Raw genomic sequence first — 19301 nt, 5'->3', positions numbered from 1 at the left:
AAAGTAATACTATAGCGTTAAATTCATACTTATCACAGCTCACTACTCTACATATAGCGCACCGATCATACATAAACGTTTTACTATTTTACGATAAAGCCATTATTTTAGATAATGCCTCATAAATAGACGTATAAAATTGTCGTTTTAATATGATTGGGATGCATTTTATCCTCGTAGGACCGAAAGTTATAGTTTGGCAAACCCATTTGGTCCGCAGAAATTCGAATTCTAATATTCGTTACGAAACATTTTCCACCTTACTGACAATAGAGGGTTTGTCAGACTATATTACAGGCCATTTAAAGTAATGCTCAGTGACCTAAAATATAGGCAATTTTACCATTTTAGCTAAATTGAATACGATTTATAATAAAAATAGTTGTCCTAAAAATAGGCCATTGGGTCTTACAAGGTTATTATAAACAGAGACCTTTCGTGCTAATTATTTTTGTTTGAAACGATAAACCGAGCTTTGTATACTACAGTGAACAAGTATTTTTTATTTGCTTGGTGCGAAGAATAAACTATAAAATAACTAAATTAAGACACGTCGAGTTATCAAAGGCAACCTATATAAATATATTGCCTTATAATAATCGTTTTGCACCAGTTTCACACTTTGAACTTTTTCTCACTTTTCAAAAATAATGATTTTTATAAATACTACTATAATGCAGCGACATCTCTAGCCAATTTTTGTAACTAAAACTATAGTAGGTATACATACATGTATTGAGTTGGCGGTAGTTCATTAAATTGTAGCGCACGATACGATTAATATGACTACTCGATTAATAAAAATCGAGTATTTTTAACACGCTTTTATTAGGTCGTCGTGTATGTAACTATGTATGTAATGGAATCTAAGGAAGCTAATTTAACCATCTTCCAGGAGTCGTAGCGTAATGAAAATTGGCAGCTATATGTAGTTCCGATGACAATACAATAATATGGTACTGTTGAGCTGATCTGATGATGGAGTCGGAAGATATGAACTGGAACTACATGATGGAACATCGTATCATAGCCGTTTTTGGGTTTCTTAGAAAAGTCTTGTAATGAACTTTGACTACAATTAGGTTTCAAGGTCTGATGATGAAGCCGAAAGATATGAACTGGAACTACATGATGGAACATCGTATCATAGCTGTTTTTGGGTTTCTTAGAAAAGTCTTATAATGAACTTTGACTACGATTAGGTTTCAAGGTCTGATGATGGAGCCGGAAGATATGAACTGGAACTACATGATGGAACATCGTATCATAGCTGTTTTTGGGCTTCTTAGGAAAGTCTTGTAATGAACTTTGACTACAATTAGGTTTCAAGGTCTGATGATGGAGCCGGAAGATATGAACTGGAACTACATGATGGAACATCGTATCATAGCTGTTTTTGGGCTTCTTAGAAAAGTCTTGTAATGAACTTTGACTACGATTAGGTTTCAAGGTCTTATGATGGAGCCGGAAGATATGAACTGGAACTACATGATGGAACATCGTATCATAGCTGTGTTTGGGCTTCTTAGAAAAGTCTTGTAATGAACTTTGACTACGATTAGGTTTCAAGGTCTGATGATGGAGCCGGAAGATATGAACTGGAACTACATGATGGAACATCGTATCATAGATGTTTTTGGGCTTCTTAGAAAAGTCTTGTAATGAACTATGACTACGATTAGGTTTCAAGGCCTGATGATGGTGCCGGAAGATAAGAACAGAAAAAGGGGGGGGGGCTCGAGGGGGGAAGCATGAAAGAAAGATCAACGTAGTATTTAAAATAAGTTGGGTTAGCGTTTTCTTGTGACCTTTAAGATCAAAAAAAGGGGGGCTCGGGGGGCAAAGCCCCCCGCATGAAAGAAAGATCAACGTAGTATTTCAGATAAGTTGGATTAGCGTTTTCTTGTGACCTTTAAGAGCAAACAAAGGGGGGCTCGGGGGGCGAAGCCCCCCGCATAAAAGAAAGATAAACGTTGTATTTAAAATAAGTTGGGTTAGGGTTTTCTTGTTACCCTTACGAGTAACAAAAAGGGGGGCTCGGGGGGCGAAGCCCCCCGCATAAAAGAATGATTAACGTAGTATTTAAAATAAGTTGGGTTAGCGTTTTCTTGTGACCTTTCAGAGCAAACAAAGGGGGGCTCGGGGGGCGAAGCCCCCCGCATGAAAGAAAGATCAACATAGTATTTAGAATAAGTTGGGTTAGCGTTTTCTTGTGACCTTTAAGAGTAAACAAAGGGGGGCTCGGGGGGCGAAGCCCCCCGCATAAAAGAAAGATCAACGTTGTATTTAAAATAAGTTGGGTTAAGGTTTTCTTGTGATCCTTAAGAGTAAAGAAAAGGGGGGCTCGGGGGGCGAAGCCCCCGCATGAAAGAAAGGTCAACGTAGTATTTAGAATAAGTTGGGTTAGCGTTTTCTTGTGACCTTTAAGAGCAAACAAAAGTATTTAAGATAAGTTGGGTTAGCGTTTTCTTGTGACTTTAAGAGCAAACAAAGGGGGCTCGGGGGGCGAAGCCCCCCGCATAAAAGAAAGATAAACGTTGTATTTAAAATAAGTTGGGTTAGGGTTTTCTTGTTACCCTTAAGAGTAACGAAAAGGGGGGCTCGGGGGGCGAAGCCCCCGCATAAAAGAAAGATTAACGTAGTATTTAAAATAAGTTGGGTTAGCGTTTTCTTGTGACCTTTCAGAGCAAACAAAAGTATTTAAGATAAGTTGGGTTAGCGTTTTCTTGTGACTTTAAGAGCAAACAAAGGGGGGCTCGGGGGCGAAGCCCCCGCATAAAAGAAAGATAAACGTTGTATTTAAAATAAGTTGGGTTAGGGTTTTCTTGTTACCCTTAAGAGCAACGAAAAGGGGGCTCGGGGGCGAAGCCCCCGCATAAAAGAAAGATTAACGTAGTATTTAAAATAAGTTGGGTTAGCGTTTTCTTGTGACCTTTAAGAGCAAACAAAGGGGGCTCGGGGGCGAAGCCCCCCGCATAAAAGAAAGATCAACGTTGTATTTAAAATAAGTTGGGTTAGCGTTTTCTTGTGACCTTTAAGAGCAAACAAAGGGGGGCTCGGGGGGCGAAGCCCCCCGCACGAAAGAAAGATCAACTTTGTATTTAAAATAAGTTGATTTAGGGTTTTCTTGTAACCTTTCAGAGTAAACAAAGGGGGGCTCGGGGGGCAAAGCCCCCGCATGAAAGAAAGATCAACGTTGTATTTAAAATAAGTTGGGTTAAGGTTTTCTTGTGATCCTTAAGAGTAAAGAAAAGGGGGGCTCGGGGGGCGAAGCCCCCGCATGAAAGAAAGATCAACGTAGTATTTAAGATAAGTTGGGTTAGCGTAGAAAGATCAACGTAGTATTTAAGATAAGTTGGGTTAGCGTTTTCTTGTGACCTTTAAGAGCAAACAAAGGGGGGCTCGGGGGGCGAAGCCCCCCGCATAAAAGAAAGATCAACGTTGTATTTAAAATAAGTTGGGTTAAGGTTTTCTTGTGATCCTTAAGAGTAAAGAAAAGGGGGGCTCGGGGGGCGAAGCCCCCCGCATAAAAGAAAGATCAACGTTGTATTTAAAATAAGTTGGGTTAAGGTTTTCTTGTGATCCTTAAGAGTAAAGAAAAGGGGGGCTCGGGGGGCGAAGCCCCCGCATGAAAGAAAGATCAACGTAGTATTTAGAATAAGTTGGGTTAGCGTTTTCTTGTGACCTTTAAGAGCAAACAAAAGTATTTAAGATAAGTTGGGTTAGCGTTTTCTTGTGACCTTTAAGAGCAAACAAAGGGGGGCTCGGGGGGCGAAGCCCCCCGCATAAAAGAAAGATAAACGTTGTATTTAAAATAAGTTGGGTTAGGGTTTTCTTGTTACCCTTAAGAGTAACGAAAAGGGGGCTCGGGGGGCGAAGCCCCCGCATAAAAGAAAGATTAACGTAGTATTTAAAATAAGTTGGGTTAGCGTTTTCTTGTGACCTTTAAGAGCAAACAAAGGGGGGCTCGGGGGGCGAAGCCCCCCGCATAAAAGAAAGATCAACGTTGTATTTAAAATAAGTTGGGTTAGCGTTTTCTTGTGACCTTTAAGAGCAAATAAAGGGGGGCTCGGGGGGCGAAGCCCCCGCACGAAAGAAAGATCAACTTTGTATTTAAAATAAGTTGATTTAGGGTTTTCTTGTAACCTTTCAGAGTAAACAAAGGGGGCTCGGGGGGCAAAGCCCCCCGCATGAAAGAAAGATCAACGTTGTATTTAAAATAAGTTGGGTTAAGGTTTTCTTGTGATCCTTAAGAGTAAAGAAAAGGGGGCTCGGGGGCGAAGCCCCCGCATGAAAGAAAGATCAACGTAGTATTTAAGATAAGTTGGGTTAGCGTTTTCTTGTGACCTTTAAGAGCAAACAAAGGGGGCTCGGGGGCGAAGCCCCCGCATAAAAGAAAGATCAACGTTGTATTTAAAATAAGTTGGGTTAAGGTTTTCTTGTGATCCTTAAGAGTAAAGAAAAGGGGGCTCGGGGGCGAAGCCCCCGCATAAAAGAAAGATCAACGTTGTATTTAAAATAAGTTGGGTTAAGGTTTTCTTGTGATCCTTAAGAGTAAAGAAAAGGGGGGCTCGGGGGGCGAAGCCCCCCGCATGAAAGAAAGATCAACGTAGTATTTAAGATAAGTTGGGTTAGCGTTTTCTTGTGACCTTTAAGAGCAAACAAAGGGGGGCTCGGGGGGCGAAGCCCCCCGCATAAAAGAAAGATCAACGTTGTATTTAAAATAAGTTGGGTTTAGGTTTTCTTGTGATCCTTAAGAGTAAAGAAAAGGGGGGCTCGGGGGGCGAAGCCCCCCGCATAAAAGAAAGATTAACGTACTATTTAAAATAAGTTGGGTTAGCGTTTTCTTGTGACCTTTAAGAGCAAACAAAGGGGGGCTCGGGGGGCGAAGCCCCCGCACGAAAGAAAGATCAACTTTGTATTTAAAATAAGTTGATTTAGGGTTTTCTTGTAACCTTTCAGAGTAAACAAAGGGGGGCTCGGGGGGCAAAGCCCCCCGCATGAAAGAAAGATCAACGTTGTATTTAAAATAAGTTGGGTTAAGGTTTTCTTGTGATCCTTAAGAGTAAAGAAAAGGGGGGCTCGGGGGGCGAAGCCCCCGCATGAAAGAAAGATCAACGTAGTATTTAAGATAAGTTGGGTTAGCGTTTTCTTGTGACCTTTAAGAGCAAACAAAGGGGGGCTCGGGGGGCGAAGCCCCTCGCATAAAAGAAAGATCAACGTTGTATTTAAAATAAGTTGGGTTAAGGTTTTCTTGTGATCCTTAAGAGTAAAGAAAAGGGGGGCTCGGGGGGCGAAGCCCCCGCATAAAAGAAAGATCAACGTTGTATTTAAAATAAGTTGGGTTAAGGTTTTCTTGTGATCCTTAAGAGTAAAGAAAAGGGGGCTCGGGGGCGAAGCCCCCGCATGAAAGAAAGATCAACGTAGTATTTAGAATAAGTTGGGTTAGCGTTTTCTTGTGACCTTTAAGAGCAAACAAAAGTATTTAAGATAAGTTGGGTTAGCGTTTTCTTGTGACCTTTAAGAGCAAACAAAGGGGGGCTCGGGGGGCGAAGCCCCCCGCATAAAAGAAAGATAAACGTTGTATTTAAAATAAGTTGGGTTAGGGTTTTCTTGTTACCCTTAAGAGTAACGAAAAGGGGGCTCGGGGGCGAAGCCCCCGCATAAAAGAAAGATTAACGTAGTATTTAAAATAAGTTGGGTTAGCGTTTTCTTGTGACCTTTAAGAGCAAACAAAGGGGGGCTCGGGGGGCGAAGCCCCCCGCATAAATGAAAGATCAACGTTGTATTTAAAATAAGTTGGGTTAGCGGTTTCTTGTGACCTTTAAGAGCAAATAAAGGGGGGCTCGGGGGGCGAAGCCCCCGCATGAAAGAAAGATCAACGTAGTATTTAGAATAAGTTGGGTTAGCGTTTTCTTGTGACCTTTAAGAGCAAACAAAAGTATTTAAGATAAGTTGGGTTAGCGTTTTCTTGTGACCTTTAAGAGCAAACAAAGGGGGGCTCGGGGGGCGAAGCCCCCCGCATAAAAGAAAGATAAACGTTGTATTTAAAATAAGTTGGGTTAGGGTTTTCTTGTTACCCTTAAGAGTAACGAAAAGGGGGGCTCGGGGGGCGAAGCCCCCCGCATAAAAGAAAGATTAACGTAGTATTTAAAATAAGTTGGGTTAGCGTTTTCTTGTGACCTTTAAGAGCACACAAAGGGGGGCTCGGGGGGCGAAGCCCCCCGCATAAAAGAAAGATCAACGTTGTATTTAAAATAAGTTGGGTTAGCGTTTTCTTGTGACCTTTAAGAGCAAACAAAGGGGGGCTCGGGGGGCAAATCCCCCCGCACGAAAGAAAGATCAACTTTGTATTTAAAATAAGTTGATTTAGGGTTTTCTTGTGACCTTTCAGAGCAAACAAAGGGGGGCTCGGGGGGCGAAGCCCCCGCATGAAAGAAAGATCAACGCAGTATTTAGAATAAGTTGGGTTAGCGTTTTCTTGTGACCTTTAAGAGCAAACAAAGGGGGCTCGGGGGCGAAGCCCCCGCATGAAAGAAAGATTAACGTAGTATTTAAGATAAGTTGGGTTAGCGTTTTCTTGTGACCTTTAAGAGCAAACAAAGGGGGGCTCGGGGGGCGAAGCCCCCCGCATAAAAGAAAGATAAACGTTGTATTTAAAATAAGTTGGTTTAGGGTTTTCTTGTGATCCTTAAGAGTAACGAAAAGAGGGGCTCGGGGGGCGAAGCCCCCCCGCATAAAAGAAAGATCAACGTAGTATTTAAAATAAGTTGGGTTAGCGTCTTCTTGTGACCTTTAAGAGCAAACAAAGGGGGGCTCGTGGGGCGAAGCCCCCCGCATGAAAGAAAGATCAACGTTGTATTTAAAATAAGTTGGGTAATGGTTTTCCTGTGACCCTTAAGAGCAAATAAAGGGGGGCTCGGCAAAAAAGAAATACTTAAATTTTGTTTGAATTAGTTGAAATGTGACAATATTTTCTAATCGAGTCAAACAAAATCCCACTAGCTGAGAGCTTCAAAACAATGTATGGCGAAAGTATGTCCCTCTAATGTCTTCAAAAAGTCCGCGATGGCACATGTCTATATTGTCTATCTTTTACGGATAACTTACTAGGTATAAACATTTTTATGATAATACCGTAATAAGAAGGTAGCCGCTAGTTATTATTAAGTAGCAATTAGCAATAAGTACACGTTAAGCCACAAATGGCATGTAGAATCCGCCTACTTGAAATAAATTTATGTATAAATGTTAAAAGTATTTCATTATTAATGACTAAAAAGTATAAAATAAATTAATAGTTTAAAAAACACTATAAAACACGCTTTTATAAATGCACGTAAAAGCCAAAAATAAATTATGGATCGTTCAAGTTGTCTCTATTTGTTAGCTGAAGTTTAAAAACTATGTGCTTTTAATTATAATATTTGATTGTAAAAGCGTGGGGCGCTGGAACAGGAAAGACTTTCTTGTAAACAAATACTAATCCGAACTTCCTGGCGAATGAAGTTGCATAAGAACATAACGTTTACATATGCCGCCTAAGGGTTACCAAAGAGAACCAAAGATATCTCGTCTACGAACAAGAACTCTGCATCCTGTCACTGTAGACACTTTCCCCTTTTGTACTTTGATTACCGGAAAAAAGCGGCGTTCTAAGTGTCGGTGACTGTCGACTCTCCTCGCTACTAGCGCATATTTTGTCTGAGTTTGACAAACTGGTACCTACTTTGAACACTGACTTTTAATTGATTTGACTGTTTAATGTAGAACCTACTAGTCATCCTGCAACTCCAGTTAGCGCGTCAATCTGTGTAACCTCCTTCCCGTAACATAGCATAATTTGATTTATCAGCAAGTTATACAAAAAGTCTTTCCTGTTCCAGCGCCCCACGCTTTTACAATCAAATATTATAATTAAAAGCACATAGTTTTTAAACTTCAGCTAACAAATAGAGACAACTTGAACGATCCATAATTTATTTTTGGCTTTTACGTGCATTTATAAAAGCGTGTTTTATAGTGTGTTTTTAAACTATTAATTTATTAAATAAAATACATTTATAAATTAAATTACTTTTATTATTAAAACTTTTGCTCACTACATAGTATCCACAAGATACGATTAATACCCAAGTAAAAACAGTATTTGTAAAACGTACATAATATTACTCATGATGTAGAATTACATTTATTTTGAAGGATAAGAAATTTATCTGGTTTTTACTTAAACGAAAAAGTATTTATATTTCAATACAATTAATATTAAAAATATGGGTTCAAATAAATAGATGCTGATATTTTCACACATATTTTAAATATTGAAAAAGCACGGAGAATAGCCGCCGTGAACACTCGCCTGACGAAGGATCACCGAATGATTCGAAACACTTCGAACTACTACGAGTATGGGTAGCAATAACGTGAAACGTAAGATGAACCGGGCTTTTTCAATATTTATAACAAATTATTTAGTAAGAAAAGACAAAGTTGTAAAAGTAAGTAATGAAGTCCTGTTAAAAGTAAGTAATAATAAAATGGTATAACCATACGGCACCCTATGTGTTGTGTATAAGTTCATACTCAATCAACGTCGGTGGCAAACACGGCCCGCCTGAGTATTAATATCAAACAGTGTCACATGCGCATTAGAAACATAATAATCAGCGCAAGTTCCATTAATATCCTAACATTCATAATATCACGCGTTAAAATCACAAAACTATCGAGCTTATAAATACAATCGAAAAAGTATCAAAAGAGTTATTCGAAAATGTAACTAAAATTAAGACACATTTGTGCAATATTCATATTATTTGTGCGTTCTTTCTGCAGCTGTTAAATAAGTCATAAGAAAATTATCATAAGATACGCAACACACTTGGAATACAGCAATATTCATAATTGGATAGAAATACCTTTGGTTATATTGATTCGTAACTTCGAAACCACGCACGCAGGCACAACCACACTAAGGCCTGATTTAGACGGCGTGCGAACTCGCATGCGATTTTAGTTACATTGCGGGCTGTTGAGGTGACATACGATTTTTTACTGTCATCAAATACCGCAATGTAATAAAACTCGTATGCGAGTTCTCGTACCGTCTAAATGGGCCTTAAGTTTTTGAAGTAATGTAGATAGTACAATTTCAAAACATTTGATTAGCATTCATTTGACTATAAAATTAAATATAAATATAGTGTGGTCATGCCAGGGAGTATCTATCTAGCATGACCACAACTCATGTCGAAACTCCGAAACCATGCGGGTACTTTTTTTAAAAAGTTAAGTACAAAAAAGTACATTTTATTCGTGAATTTGTACCGCATACAGTGTGGTTGTGCCATGGAGTACCTACCTAGCACGACCACGGCCCCTATGTCGGAACTCCGAAACCTTAAGGGTACATTTGTTTTAAACATAAGTACAAAAAGTAAATTTTTTCGTGAATTTGTACCGCAACAGAAATAATAAAATCGTCAGTGGTCGTGCTGTATTACACCGATAGGCTACGGCGCGTCAATGATTGGCATTTGGCATCTTGTCTACCCGCCTAGCAGATCACTTGATTGAATATGTTAATAAAAGTAGAAAAAAATGTGAAATAAATTAACCCCAGCTGAACCTTATTAATCCTAGTTACAGTGAGCTTTAAAATTGCATGGAGAATAAATTCGCCATGCACTTTTGCAGCTTAGCTTACTGTATATATATTTTGGAGGAACAACGTTTAAGTTTATATTAATTATACATTATTATTGATATAAACTCGTCACTGGCAGATCAGAATAGGATAGAAGATTAGATAGAATTATATATTATTTGGTATGCACAGCACCGACAGTTTATTCGGAATGTTTTCATATTTTTACATACAGTAATATTATATTAAATCGTCACTACTTTAAAAAAACTTGTATCTTCGTCTGTCAATGAAAAGAAAATTGTAGTAAGTGTGTATGGAATGCATATAGACTTACTGCGTTTTAACTTTGAGAAGCAGCGTGAGATACGAAATTTTTTTAAAGTAGTGACGATATTTTATTTACTAAATAAACTCATAAGGCACTTATCTTTGTGTACATCCGGTATACTATCACATTGTGCTTAAAACTATGTTAAATTAAAAATAATGTTAATAGTTAGTAAAATTCATAGAAAAATTCGTAACAATTATTAAAAATACTGCAACAGAATGCAAAGTGTGTGCAAAAATGCACAAAAATACAGTTAAATAAAAATGTCATAAGAGATCTCATAAAACGAATATTTAGTACAGTCGCCGTCTGATAAATCGAAGCGCCCGAGGTGCTCAAAAATATCTGCAAGAATAGCATGATCGCGCGATAAACGATAAAACATCATGCTGTCCCTTTCGCACTATTTCTAAGTGCGATGGGACGGCCTGATGTTTATCGCGCGACCATGCTTGCCTGCCTGAGCTGAACTATATCTGGCGACTGTCGATAGCTGTCTCAATTGACATTAACACAAATTTTTATCGTACACATGTTGTAAATAAATTTTAAAACAATATATATACAAATTCATGTTAAAATAATGTTTACTCTTTTTACTTATAGTAAAAGCTACAAAATTTAATACTCAAAAGTACTAAATCCGTGATGAAGAGGTAATAATAATTATATTATGTGGAAGATATTCTTGAAATATTATAATACCACACGGTAAATCATAATACAAGCCATAATTATAATAATTATCTCTTAAAAATTCTACCAGCAATAAATATTGGTAACTATAGTCTAAAATTTTCTTAATATCGATATACAACCAACTATTTGTGTATACGTAAGAAACATAATAAACCGACATATTTTACGCGCACAGCGAAAACTTGTAAATAATATCAGTTTTAATTCTTTGTTGAAATATATGGCTAAGCCAATAAATAATTACTTTTGTACGATAGGTTACATCTTTTATACACGGTCAAATAAAAAGGGCCGTTCAAACTTTGCATAGTGAGTTTTGAGATCATAATTAACAACTGGGACCAAAGCTGAAATCGCAAAAAAAAATTTAGCTGTTCCATAGCAATGAGCGGCATCGCGTCAGTCGGAATATATGTAACAGCATTTTTAGGGTTCCGTACCAAAAAGGTACAAAAGGAGGTTATGGCGCCGCTCTGTCCGTCTGTCACATTTCAAAATATCTCGAGAACTACTTATGCTATCGATTTAAAATTTGGAACAGTTCTAAACATTTTGAACCTCTACAAGCTGATGTTTATTATTTAAAAAAATAAACTAATATTAATTATAGAAAATGGTCAAAATGGAAGGGGGCAAACTGTAAACGTCAAGTTACTAGTTCAAGTGGAGTATCTTTAGAAAGAACTCAAATTTTACATATCAAAACTATTTTTTATAATTTTTTTGTTGTGGAAAAAAAAAAAGAGTTATGAAGGAAAATGTAAAAAAAAAATACATATACCTATATTTTTTTTAAATAAAAGTTGATCATTATGACCTCAAAAGTCACTATTATGCCAAGTTTGAACAGTCCTTTTTATTTCATCCTAAATAGTTACTAGCCTCATTTGCCAGAGCTTCCTTCTCTCATAAATTTAACTTCACTATCACATTCCAAATAATCGAAATCTGTCAACTCCCGTTTAATCATTAGATGCGGTGTCTTCCTAACTCGTCTTTCTTTCAAACATTTCGGTACCATCTCCTTTCTTTCCATAAGATACTGTACTATAACTCTTTCGAAAAACACCGCTATCACAAAATGGAATGCGGCTATAGCTAAAACTATATAACTTAGTAAAACATCTTTCGGCATTCTCAATTGTAAGAATTCTGCTAAGAATTTCGCTGGGGCAACCGTTATGTAAACAGATATGACAGTCATTATAATCATACTGATAATTAGGGATTTATTAGTGATAACAGATCTTCTGTACGGGGCGCCGTGTGAGAAAACTATAGGCATGACTATATATTGAAACATGGATACTGTAAAAATGGCGTAATTTTCCCAACACTCATTCTCTTCTTCGCCTTCATACAAATGCCTTTCATACCAAGGAAAGAATGTCAAAGCAAAATAGCTTAAATATTGCGCTATGCCGATAAGAATCATCTGTCCGACTAAAGATACTAACGGTACTAAGCCTAATAAGGAAGTTAACGGTGGTATCTTACAGAGTTTGCCTCGATACGCTTCAGTCATACCGAAAAAGAAAGCGAAATTAACGATCATAGCGACATCTATGTATAGGAATTGGAAGTCAGTTAAGTTTGAGTCGAAGTAGTACAAAAACGCAACAGAAAAGAATTCGGTTAAGGAATAGGCTACCATGAATTTGAAGACGCCAAAGCTGGTGGTGAGTGCCGCTCGGCCTTCGCGCAAGACCCTCGCTACACAAACTATGTCGGGGTCGGAAGAGGTAAAAGGTGCGGCAACGCTGGACTCTAATTCGGAGAGAGATATGCCGGTGTGAGCGGCTCTGAGGGCGCCACAGTCATTCGCGCCGTCACCACACATTCCTGGAGAAAGGGAGACGTATTTAAAGTCACATACAGGTCGAACGCGATTAATTAACATTATTTTACCTTTTTTCCCAACGTGTACAAAGCGCGAGAACAAAGGGAGACGTGTTAAACGTAAGTTACCAACTCAATACTCCTATTCTTTGCGAATTCCCACGTTAGGTGGGGTCGGCTCTCTAATAAATATTAATTTGTAACTTTTTACTAAATTAATTGTTTACAATTAAGTCGCTTAAAATTAGTTAACTAGCTTTTGACCGCGGCTTTGAACGCGTTAGAAAGAAAAAAGTAGCATATGCCACTCCCCATCCTTCAACTATCTTCACTTAAAAAATCACGTCAGTTCGTCGCTCCGTTTTGCCGTGAAAGACGGACAAACAAACAGATACACACACTTCCCCAGTTATAATATTAGTATGGATTACTTAACAACTTAATACGTATGAACCAGCCAAGCGCCATGAGCCATGACGATCTGTCTTTGTCGAATCACAAAGCTTCTGCTTCATTAATAAGTCAAGTGTAAGATTTGACCTTTTTTTTAAATACTACGTCGGTGGCAAACAAGCATACGGCCCGCCTGATGTAAAGCGGTCACCGTAACCTATGGACGCCTGCAACTCAAACAGTGTCACATGCGCGTTGCCACCCCATTAGAAACTTGTACATTCCCTTTTGCTGTGTTAAGTACACAGCAAAAAGGAGTGTACAAGTTCTAAGGAGGGTTCGGGTTGCCGACGACTCAAAGGACAATAGACGGAACAAGTTAGTTCCGTAAGTCCTCCCGTCACCAGCACACCGCACCCTCGTTGAGCTCTGGCAGCCTTACTCACCGACAGGAACACAACACTATGAGTAGGGTCTAGTGCTATTTGGCTGCGGTCTTCTGTAAAGGCGGAGGTACCACCCCAGTTGGGCTCTGCTCTAGATTCGAGCGAGACGATATCCGCTGTGCTGTGCCCTACCACACAAAGCGGAATATCATTCGCTATGCCCTACCTCCTACAAAACCTTGACCTTTGTTTAAATAGCAACTTAAACGCGTAGAACAACTCGCATCTAAATTAAGTTTCTGGCTGCTGTTGTTTGATTGTGCAAATCGATAGTTGCAAAATGAGCGTGTCTACTTACCAACGTAGTAGCCTAGGGCTTGATACTCAGTGACGAGTTGTTGTTTCTGATCGGAGGACATTCGCGCGAACACGGCGCCTCGCTCGATCACTCGCGGCACCTGTTGGGGGTAGTGCTCGCGTAGCACCTGTACAAAAAAAAACAATTAAATAAATACTTAAAATACTAAAAACCGGCCAAGAGCGTGTCGGGCCACGCTCAGTGTAGGGTTCCGTAGTTTTCCGTATTTTTCTAAAAAACTACTAAACCTATCAAGTTCAAAACAATTTTCCTAGAAAGTATTTATAAAGTTCTACTTTTGTGATTTTTTTCATATTTTTTAAACATATGGTTCAAAAGTTAGAGGGGGGAGGACGCACTTTTTTTTCCTTTAAGAGCGATTATTTCCGAAAATATTAATATTATCAAAAAACGATCTTAGTAAACCCTTATTCATTTTTAAATACCTATCCAACAATATATCACACGTTAGGGTTGGATTGAAAAAAAATATCAGCCCCCACTTTACATGTAGGGGGGGTACCCTAATAAAACATTTTTTTCCATTTTTTATTTTTGCACTTTGTTGGCGTGATTGATATACATATTGGTACCAAATTTCAGCTTTCTAGTGCTAACGGTTACTGAGATTATCCGCGGACGGACGGACGGACGGACGGACGGACGGACGGACGGACGGACGGACGGACAGACAGACATGGCGAAACTATAAGGGTTCCTAGTTGACTACGGAACCCTAAAAATCTTACAAATAAAAACTTATACTACTTATCTACAAATAAAAACTTTGGCTCAAATCGTCGCCAGTGGGTAAGGTTGGCCCCAGAAGGCTGGCCGCATTGCCCCACTGGATAGCTAATTAGCTATACTTATCCGCTGAGCGAGGTATTACTCGTAAATAAATTGTGTTATTGAAATTGTGAACATTGGGACTCTCATTCGATAAAAAAACGAATCCATAGATTAAATATGAGAAGATCATACCATCCCATACATTAAAATGCGACCGCCTAAGAACGCGCATACACTACACACACATAGATGGCGCCACAAAAAAAATGCCTTGTAGCTTTCGATTATACTTGTAGATGGCGTTAAGTGTCACTTTTGACATAGATTTATGGCTCGAAAGTGATACTTAACGCCATCTACAAGTATAATCGAAAGCTACAAGATATTTTTTGTGGCGCCATCTATGTGTGGTGCGCGTTCTTAGGCGGTCGCATTTTAATGTATGGGATGGATATGATATTCTTATATTTAATCTATGTCGAATCACAAAACCTCATTCTAATCATTGATTCAAAATGTGGGAAATACACGTTCTAGAAAAATGATCTCACCTTCCATGTATCTCCCGTCATGACGACCTTGTAGTTAGGGTCTTCAGATGGCGCCTCTGAGTCTGTCAACGCACTTCGAGAGGAGCCTCTGCCGCTGTCCACAGAACGCCAGGACCTAGTCAATGCAGTACGCCTCCCTACCGGTGCCTGAGGAAAAGGTTTCATATAAATAAAAATGTTAGTTATCCTTGAAATCATAGATTAAATAAATAAAATAAAATAAACCGGAGGGGGACACCTTACATAGATCAACCCAGCCCTAAACTAAGCAAAGCTTGAACTATGCTAAGCGACGATATAGTTACTTATATAGATAAATACATACTTATATACATAGAAAACATCCATGACTCAGGAACAAATATCTATGTTCATCACACAAATAAATACCCATACCGGGATTGGAACGCGGGACCGCGGCTTAGCAGGCAGGGTTACTACGCGCTAGGCCAGACCGGTCGTCAAAAACTAAAACTGATGGAACTGATGAAGTAAGGATAAAATGTAAAACTTCATCCTTACTTTAGTTGCACACTTAGCATTTTTAAAACAACTGTGTGAACATGTTTATGCCATTAACTGTCACGCGGCGGCGCACATGTATGATTTTAGCAAGGAAAATAAAGAGCACGGCGTTCAACAGATCCCGTTGCGCGTTAAGACGCTACAGGAGCGAAAATGTTGAAATGGAAATTTTAGTTAAATATACTAGTGTTATTAACTAGATTTATCGAAAAAAAATTGTCCATTCAGAACAACTCAGTCAAATGATACAGCGAAAAAATCTTTGAAATCAAGGTTCCGCTCTCGACTGTTTCCTCCTTCAAAACTTAATCAATCGTAACGAAATTTGACAATCTGAATAACAATGAAATAATCTGTGTCGGACAGTTTAGTTTTTTAGGCTAATTGTTACCAATTTTGAATACCACACCTTTTTATTGCGCCATTAATCAATAAGGCCGTTTTTGGAAATTTTTGATGGGCTCTAGCGTCTTTGAAAATAATAATATCAAAAAAAAATCAAAACGGTCCGACACCGATAAAAATAATAATAATCTGCGTTGAAAAATCATTGATCTATCTTGAAAAACCAGGGAGGAAATAGTCGAGAGCGTTTGTATGGACAATTGACCCCTCCTGTATCGTCTTAAATTCTTTCATAGAATTTTATGGCGTTCTCATTCTCACCCCATGCCTCGAGCTTTCACAGCAAACAACGGGCACCAGACCACTGCTCTCGACGCAGAGATGCACCACGCGCTCGCCAGGAGCTAAGATGCCGCATTCTTTGGCGACGCTCACTGCTGTGTGGATGTTGTCACCTGGAAATTAAATCGATATTTAGTTGATTAAAAAAATTGTAAATCTCGGAGTAATTTTCAAGTCATTAGAGTTATATGAAAAACATGAGATTATTTTAACTAGTTTGAAAAAAAGTTTGTACTGAACCCTCGGTGGGCGAGTCAACTCGCGCTCGGCCGGTTTTTTATTTTATTTTGAAAGCTCGAAATAGTATTTTTTCCTTCAATGCTGTCATGAACACTAGGCATTTAAATTCGAATTATATCTTACTAGCTTTTGCCCGCGGCTTCGCTCGCGTTAGAAAGAGACAAAAAGTAGCCTATGTCACTTCCATCCTTCAACTATCTCCACTTAAAAAATCACATCAATTCGTCGCTCCGTTTTGCCGTGAAGGACGGACAAACAAACAGACACACACACTTTCCCATTTATAATATTAGTATGGATCTAAAGACTTTCGAGTGGAAAAATCGAACGATCTACATTCAAAAATTAGCTTCTCATCCGCGAAATCGATCTTAAGTTTAAACTTAGCAAAACTTTATACAAAATCAAAAAGAAATACAAAACCAATTAAAAGACCTACGCAAAAAGTTACTTTATATAAAAGAAATGCGCTCTTTTTATAATAAGTAGCGCAAAAACCTCAAGCGTCCTCGTAAAAGTTCAAGGCCGAATTAACGATAAAGTTAAAATGAAATAGTCATTGCGTAAGCGCAGAGTTCTATCGTCCATTCACCTCGCTTCCGTGACGTGATAGCTAAATTTGCGCTAAAGTGTATAAGCATCGGTGGTTCAGTGGTAGAATGCTCGCCTGCCACGCGGGCGGCCCGGGTTCGATTCCCGGCCGATGCATTCCTTTTTGTATTTTTATTTTTACAAATTTATTTAGAACATTTATATTTAAATAGTACATTACGATACAAGTGCGTAAAAAAGGAAGTTCAAAACGAGTGGCGATAAATTCCACCATCTGTACTGAAAAATATTTGATGGTGTTTTTTTTACGCACTAGTGCGAGAAGTGGTTCATTATTTGTCAGGTCGAAACTTCTGAGGCTCATCTGTACTGAAAAACGTCGTACGATACACGTGCGAAAAGGAAATTGTAACTCGTGTCGATTTAAAACAAAATATCGTTTCGAAAACTTGTATATGTACTATTTCAGTACAGATGGTGTTTGTTTTACGTACTAGTGCTTTAAATTCGTAACTCGAGTCGATTTAAAACACTCCCTTCAGTCGTGTTTAAATTTATCTCCACTCGTTCCGAACTTCCTTTTTTACGCACTTGTATCGGAATGTACTATTTTTTTATATTAAAATTAAGTACCATTTTTCAGTTCGTAATTAACTTCTCAAATAAATAAATAAATTAAATGATGATTATATTTACCAGTAATCATGACGACTTGTATGTTGGCCTCCTTGAGCTCCCTAATGATGGGTGTAGTCGCTGGTTTCAATCGGTTCTCCATTATTACCAGCCCGAGGAACTCTAGCTCGCATTCTACCTGTGTATCAAATAATAAAGATTATTTAAATATGTAATTATATAATTACGAGTAAATGATAAATATTACAGGACATTTTTTGTACAGTAATTCCCGAAAATTTGTACAGGGCGAACAAGGTTCCGATTTTAATGAATAAATAAATCGTAGGCTGATCAAGAATACGAGTTCAGCAGTTCACTAGTTATTTATTCATTAACAATATTAGGTTGTGTTTGAAATCTTAAATTTTTGTAACAATATCAATACATAATATTCACATGCATGCAATAACAAAAATAATATTTCATACAAACATAACATTCTAATTCATTTGTCAAAATAGTGATCTTGCTCAGCATCAAAATATCAATTACATAACCAATTTTCATAAAATCATTAAAAGATACATTAAAAAATTATATATATATAGGTAAAATTGACCATCGGTAAGGGCAACAAGGTTTAATAAATAATGAATAAATAAATCGTCGCTTATCAAGAATAGTGGCACAACTCAAAATTAAATGCCATTCGAATTTTAATCTTACCGGTAAGAGTTAGAATATAAAGTGCAGTAGCATTTCATTGTCAGTTGTGCCACTATTCTTGATAAGCGATGAAATATTGGGGACACCTTACACAGATCAACTTCGCCCCAATTTAAGCATAGCTTGTACTATGGGTACTAAGCTACGATATACATACTGAAATAGATAAATACATACTCATATACATAGAAAACATCCATGACTCAGGAACAAATATCTGTGCTCATCACACAAATAAATGCCCTTACCGGGATTCGAACCCAGGACCGCTGCTTAGCAGGCAGGGTCAGAGAACCTGCCTATAGAGTAGAGTCTTGTATATTTTGTTCGCGATACAGACCGAGGAGCGGGCGAATCGTTTGTGATTGTTTAGGACGGCGGGCAGTCGCGCCAGATGAAAAGGGACTCAGACAACCATAAATACCGGCTCTGAATAAATTAAAATATCTTATTTGTGGAATGACAGCTTCTTGTAACCTTTCCACACCAAAACAGGTGACATATTTAAGGCATCGTGATTCGAACCCTGGACCATCGACTTAGAAGGCAGGGTCACTATCCACTAGACACCATAACCCGAAAAAGAAAATTGACAGAACATAGTCTTTGGGCTTTCTCTATTACTAGCACTAGAAAGGGATGAGTATAGTTTTCCTGGTTCTTTTTCTAGAAAATGCCCCATCGCGTATGAATGTGCCACTAGAGGCGCTGGTGTCGCGTAAAGTCCAAAAAAATTCAATTATGTCACTGGTTTTGGTGGGCTTCGTGACATAAATTATAATTTCTTTAATTTACCTGTTGAAAAGTGGAGATCGTGAAATTATCGCAAATATGAATTATTCAGAGATGAGTGTGTTGTTTCGGTGCCGATATTTTAAGCAGCCTTTGACTTTGATAGCTATATTATCTCTGGACCTTACTCAACAGTGGTGCCAACTGGTGAGCAAAAAAACGA

The 19301-nt window shown here is 38.3% G+C and overlaps 1 protein-coding gene and 1 non-coding gene across 2 annotated transcripts in view; one reads left to right on the top strand and one right to left on the bottom strand.

Moving 5' to 3' along the window:
• Positions 1–8673: 8673 nt before the first annotated feature.
• The window catches only part of LOC125237610 (polyamine-transporting ATPase 13A3-like), a 35916-nt gene continuing 25288 nt past the window's right edge, over positions 8674–19301 (bottom strand). Inside the window, 5 exon segments of the mRNA XM_048144772.1 lie at positions 8674–12521; positions 13656–13782; positions 14999–15145; positions 16190–16323; positions 17699–17816. Coding sequence (XP_048000729.1) covers positions 11563–12521; positions 13656–13782; positions 14999–15145; positions 16190–16323; positions 17699–17816 — 1485 coding nt within the window. The 3' untranslated portion in view covers positions 8674–11562.
• On the top strand, positions 17088–17158 carry Trnag-gcc. The gene has a single exon. It is a non-coding gene; the product is annotated as a tRNA-Gly (tRNA).

The sequence above is a fragment of the Leguminivora glycinivorella genome, chromosome 21 (genome assembly GCF_023078275.1).
Source record: "Leguminivora glycinivorella isolate SPB_JAAS2020 chromosome 21, LegGlyc_1.1, whole genome shotgun sequence".
NCBI lineage: Eukaryota > Metazoa > Arthropoda > Insecta > Lepidoptera > Tortricidae > Leguminivora > Leguminivora glycinivorella.
This window is presented reverse-complemented; position numbering and strand designations above follow the sequence as displayed.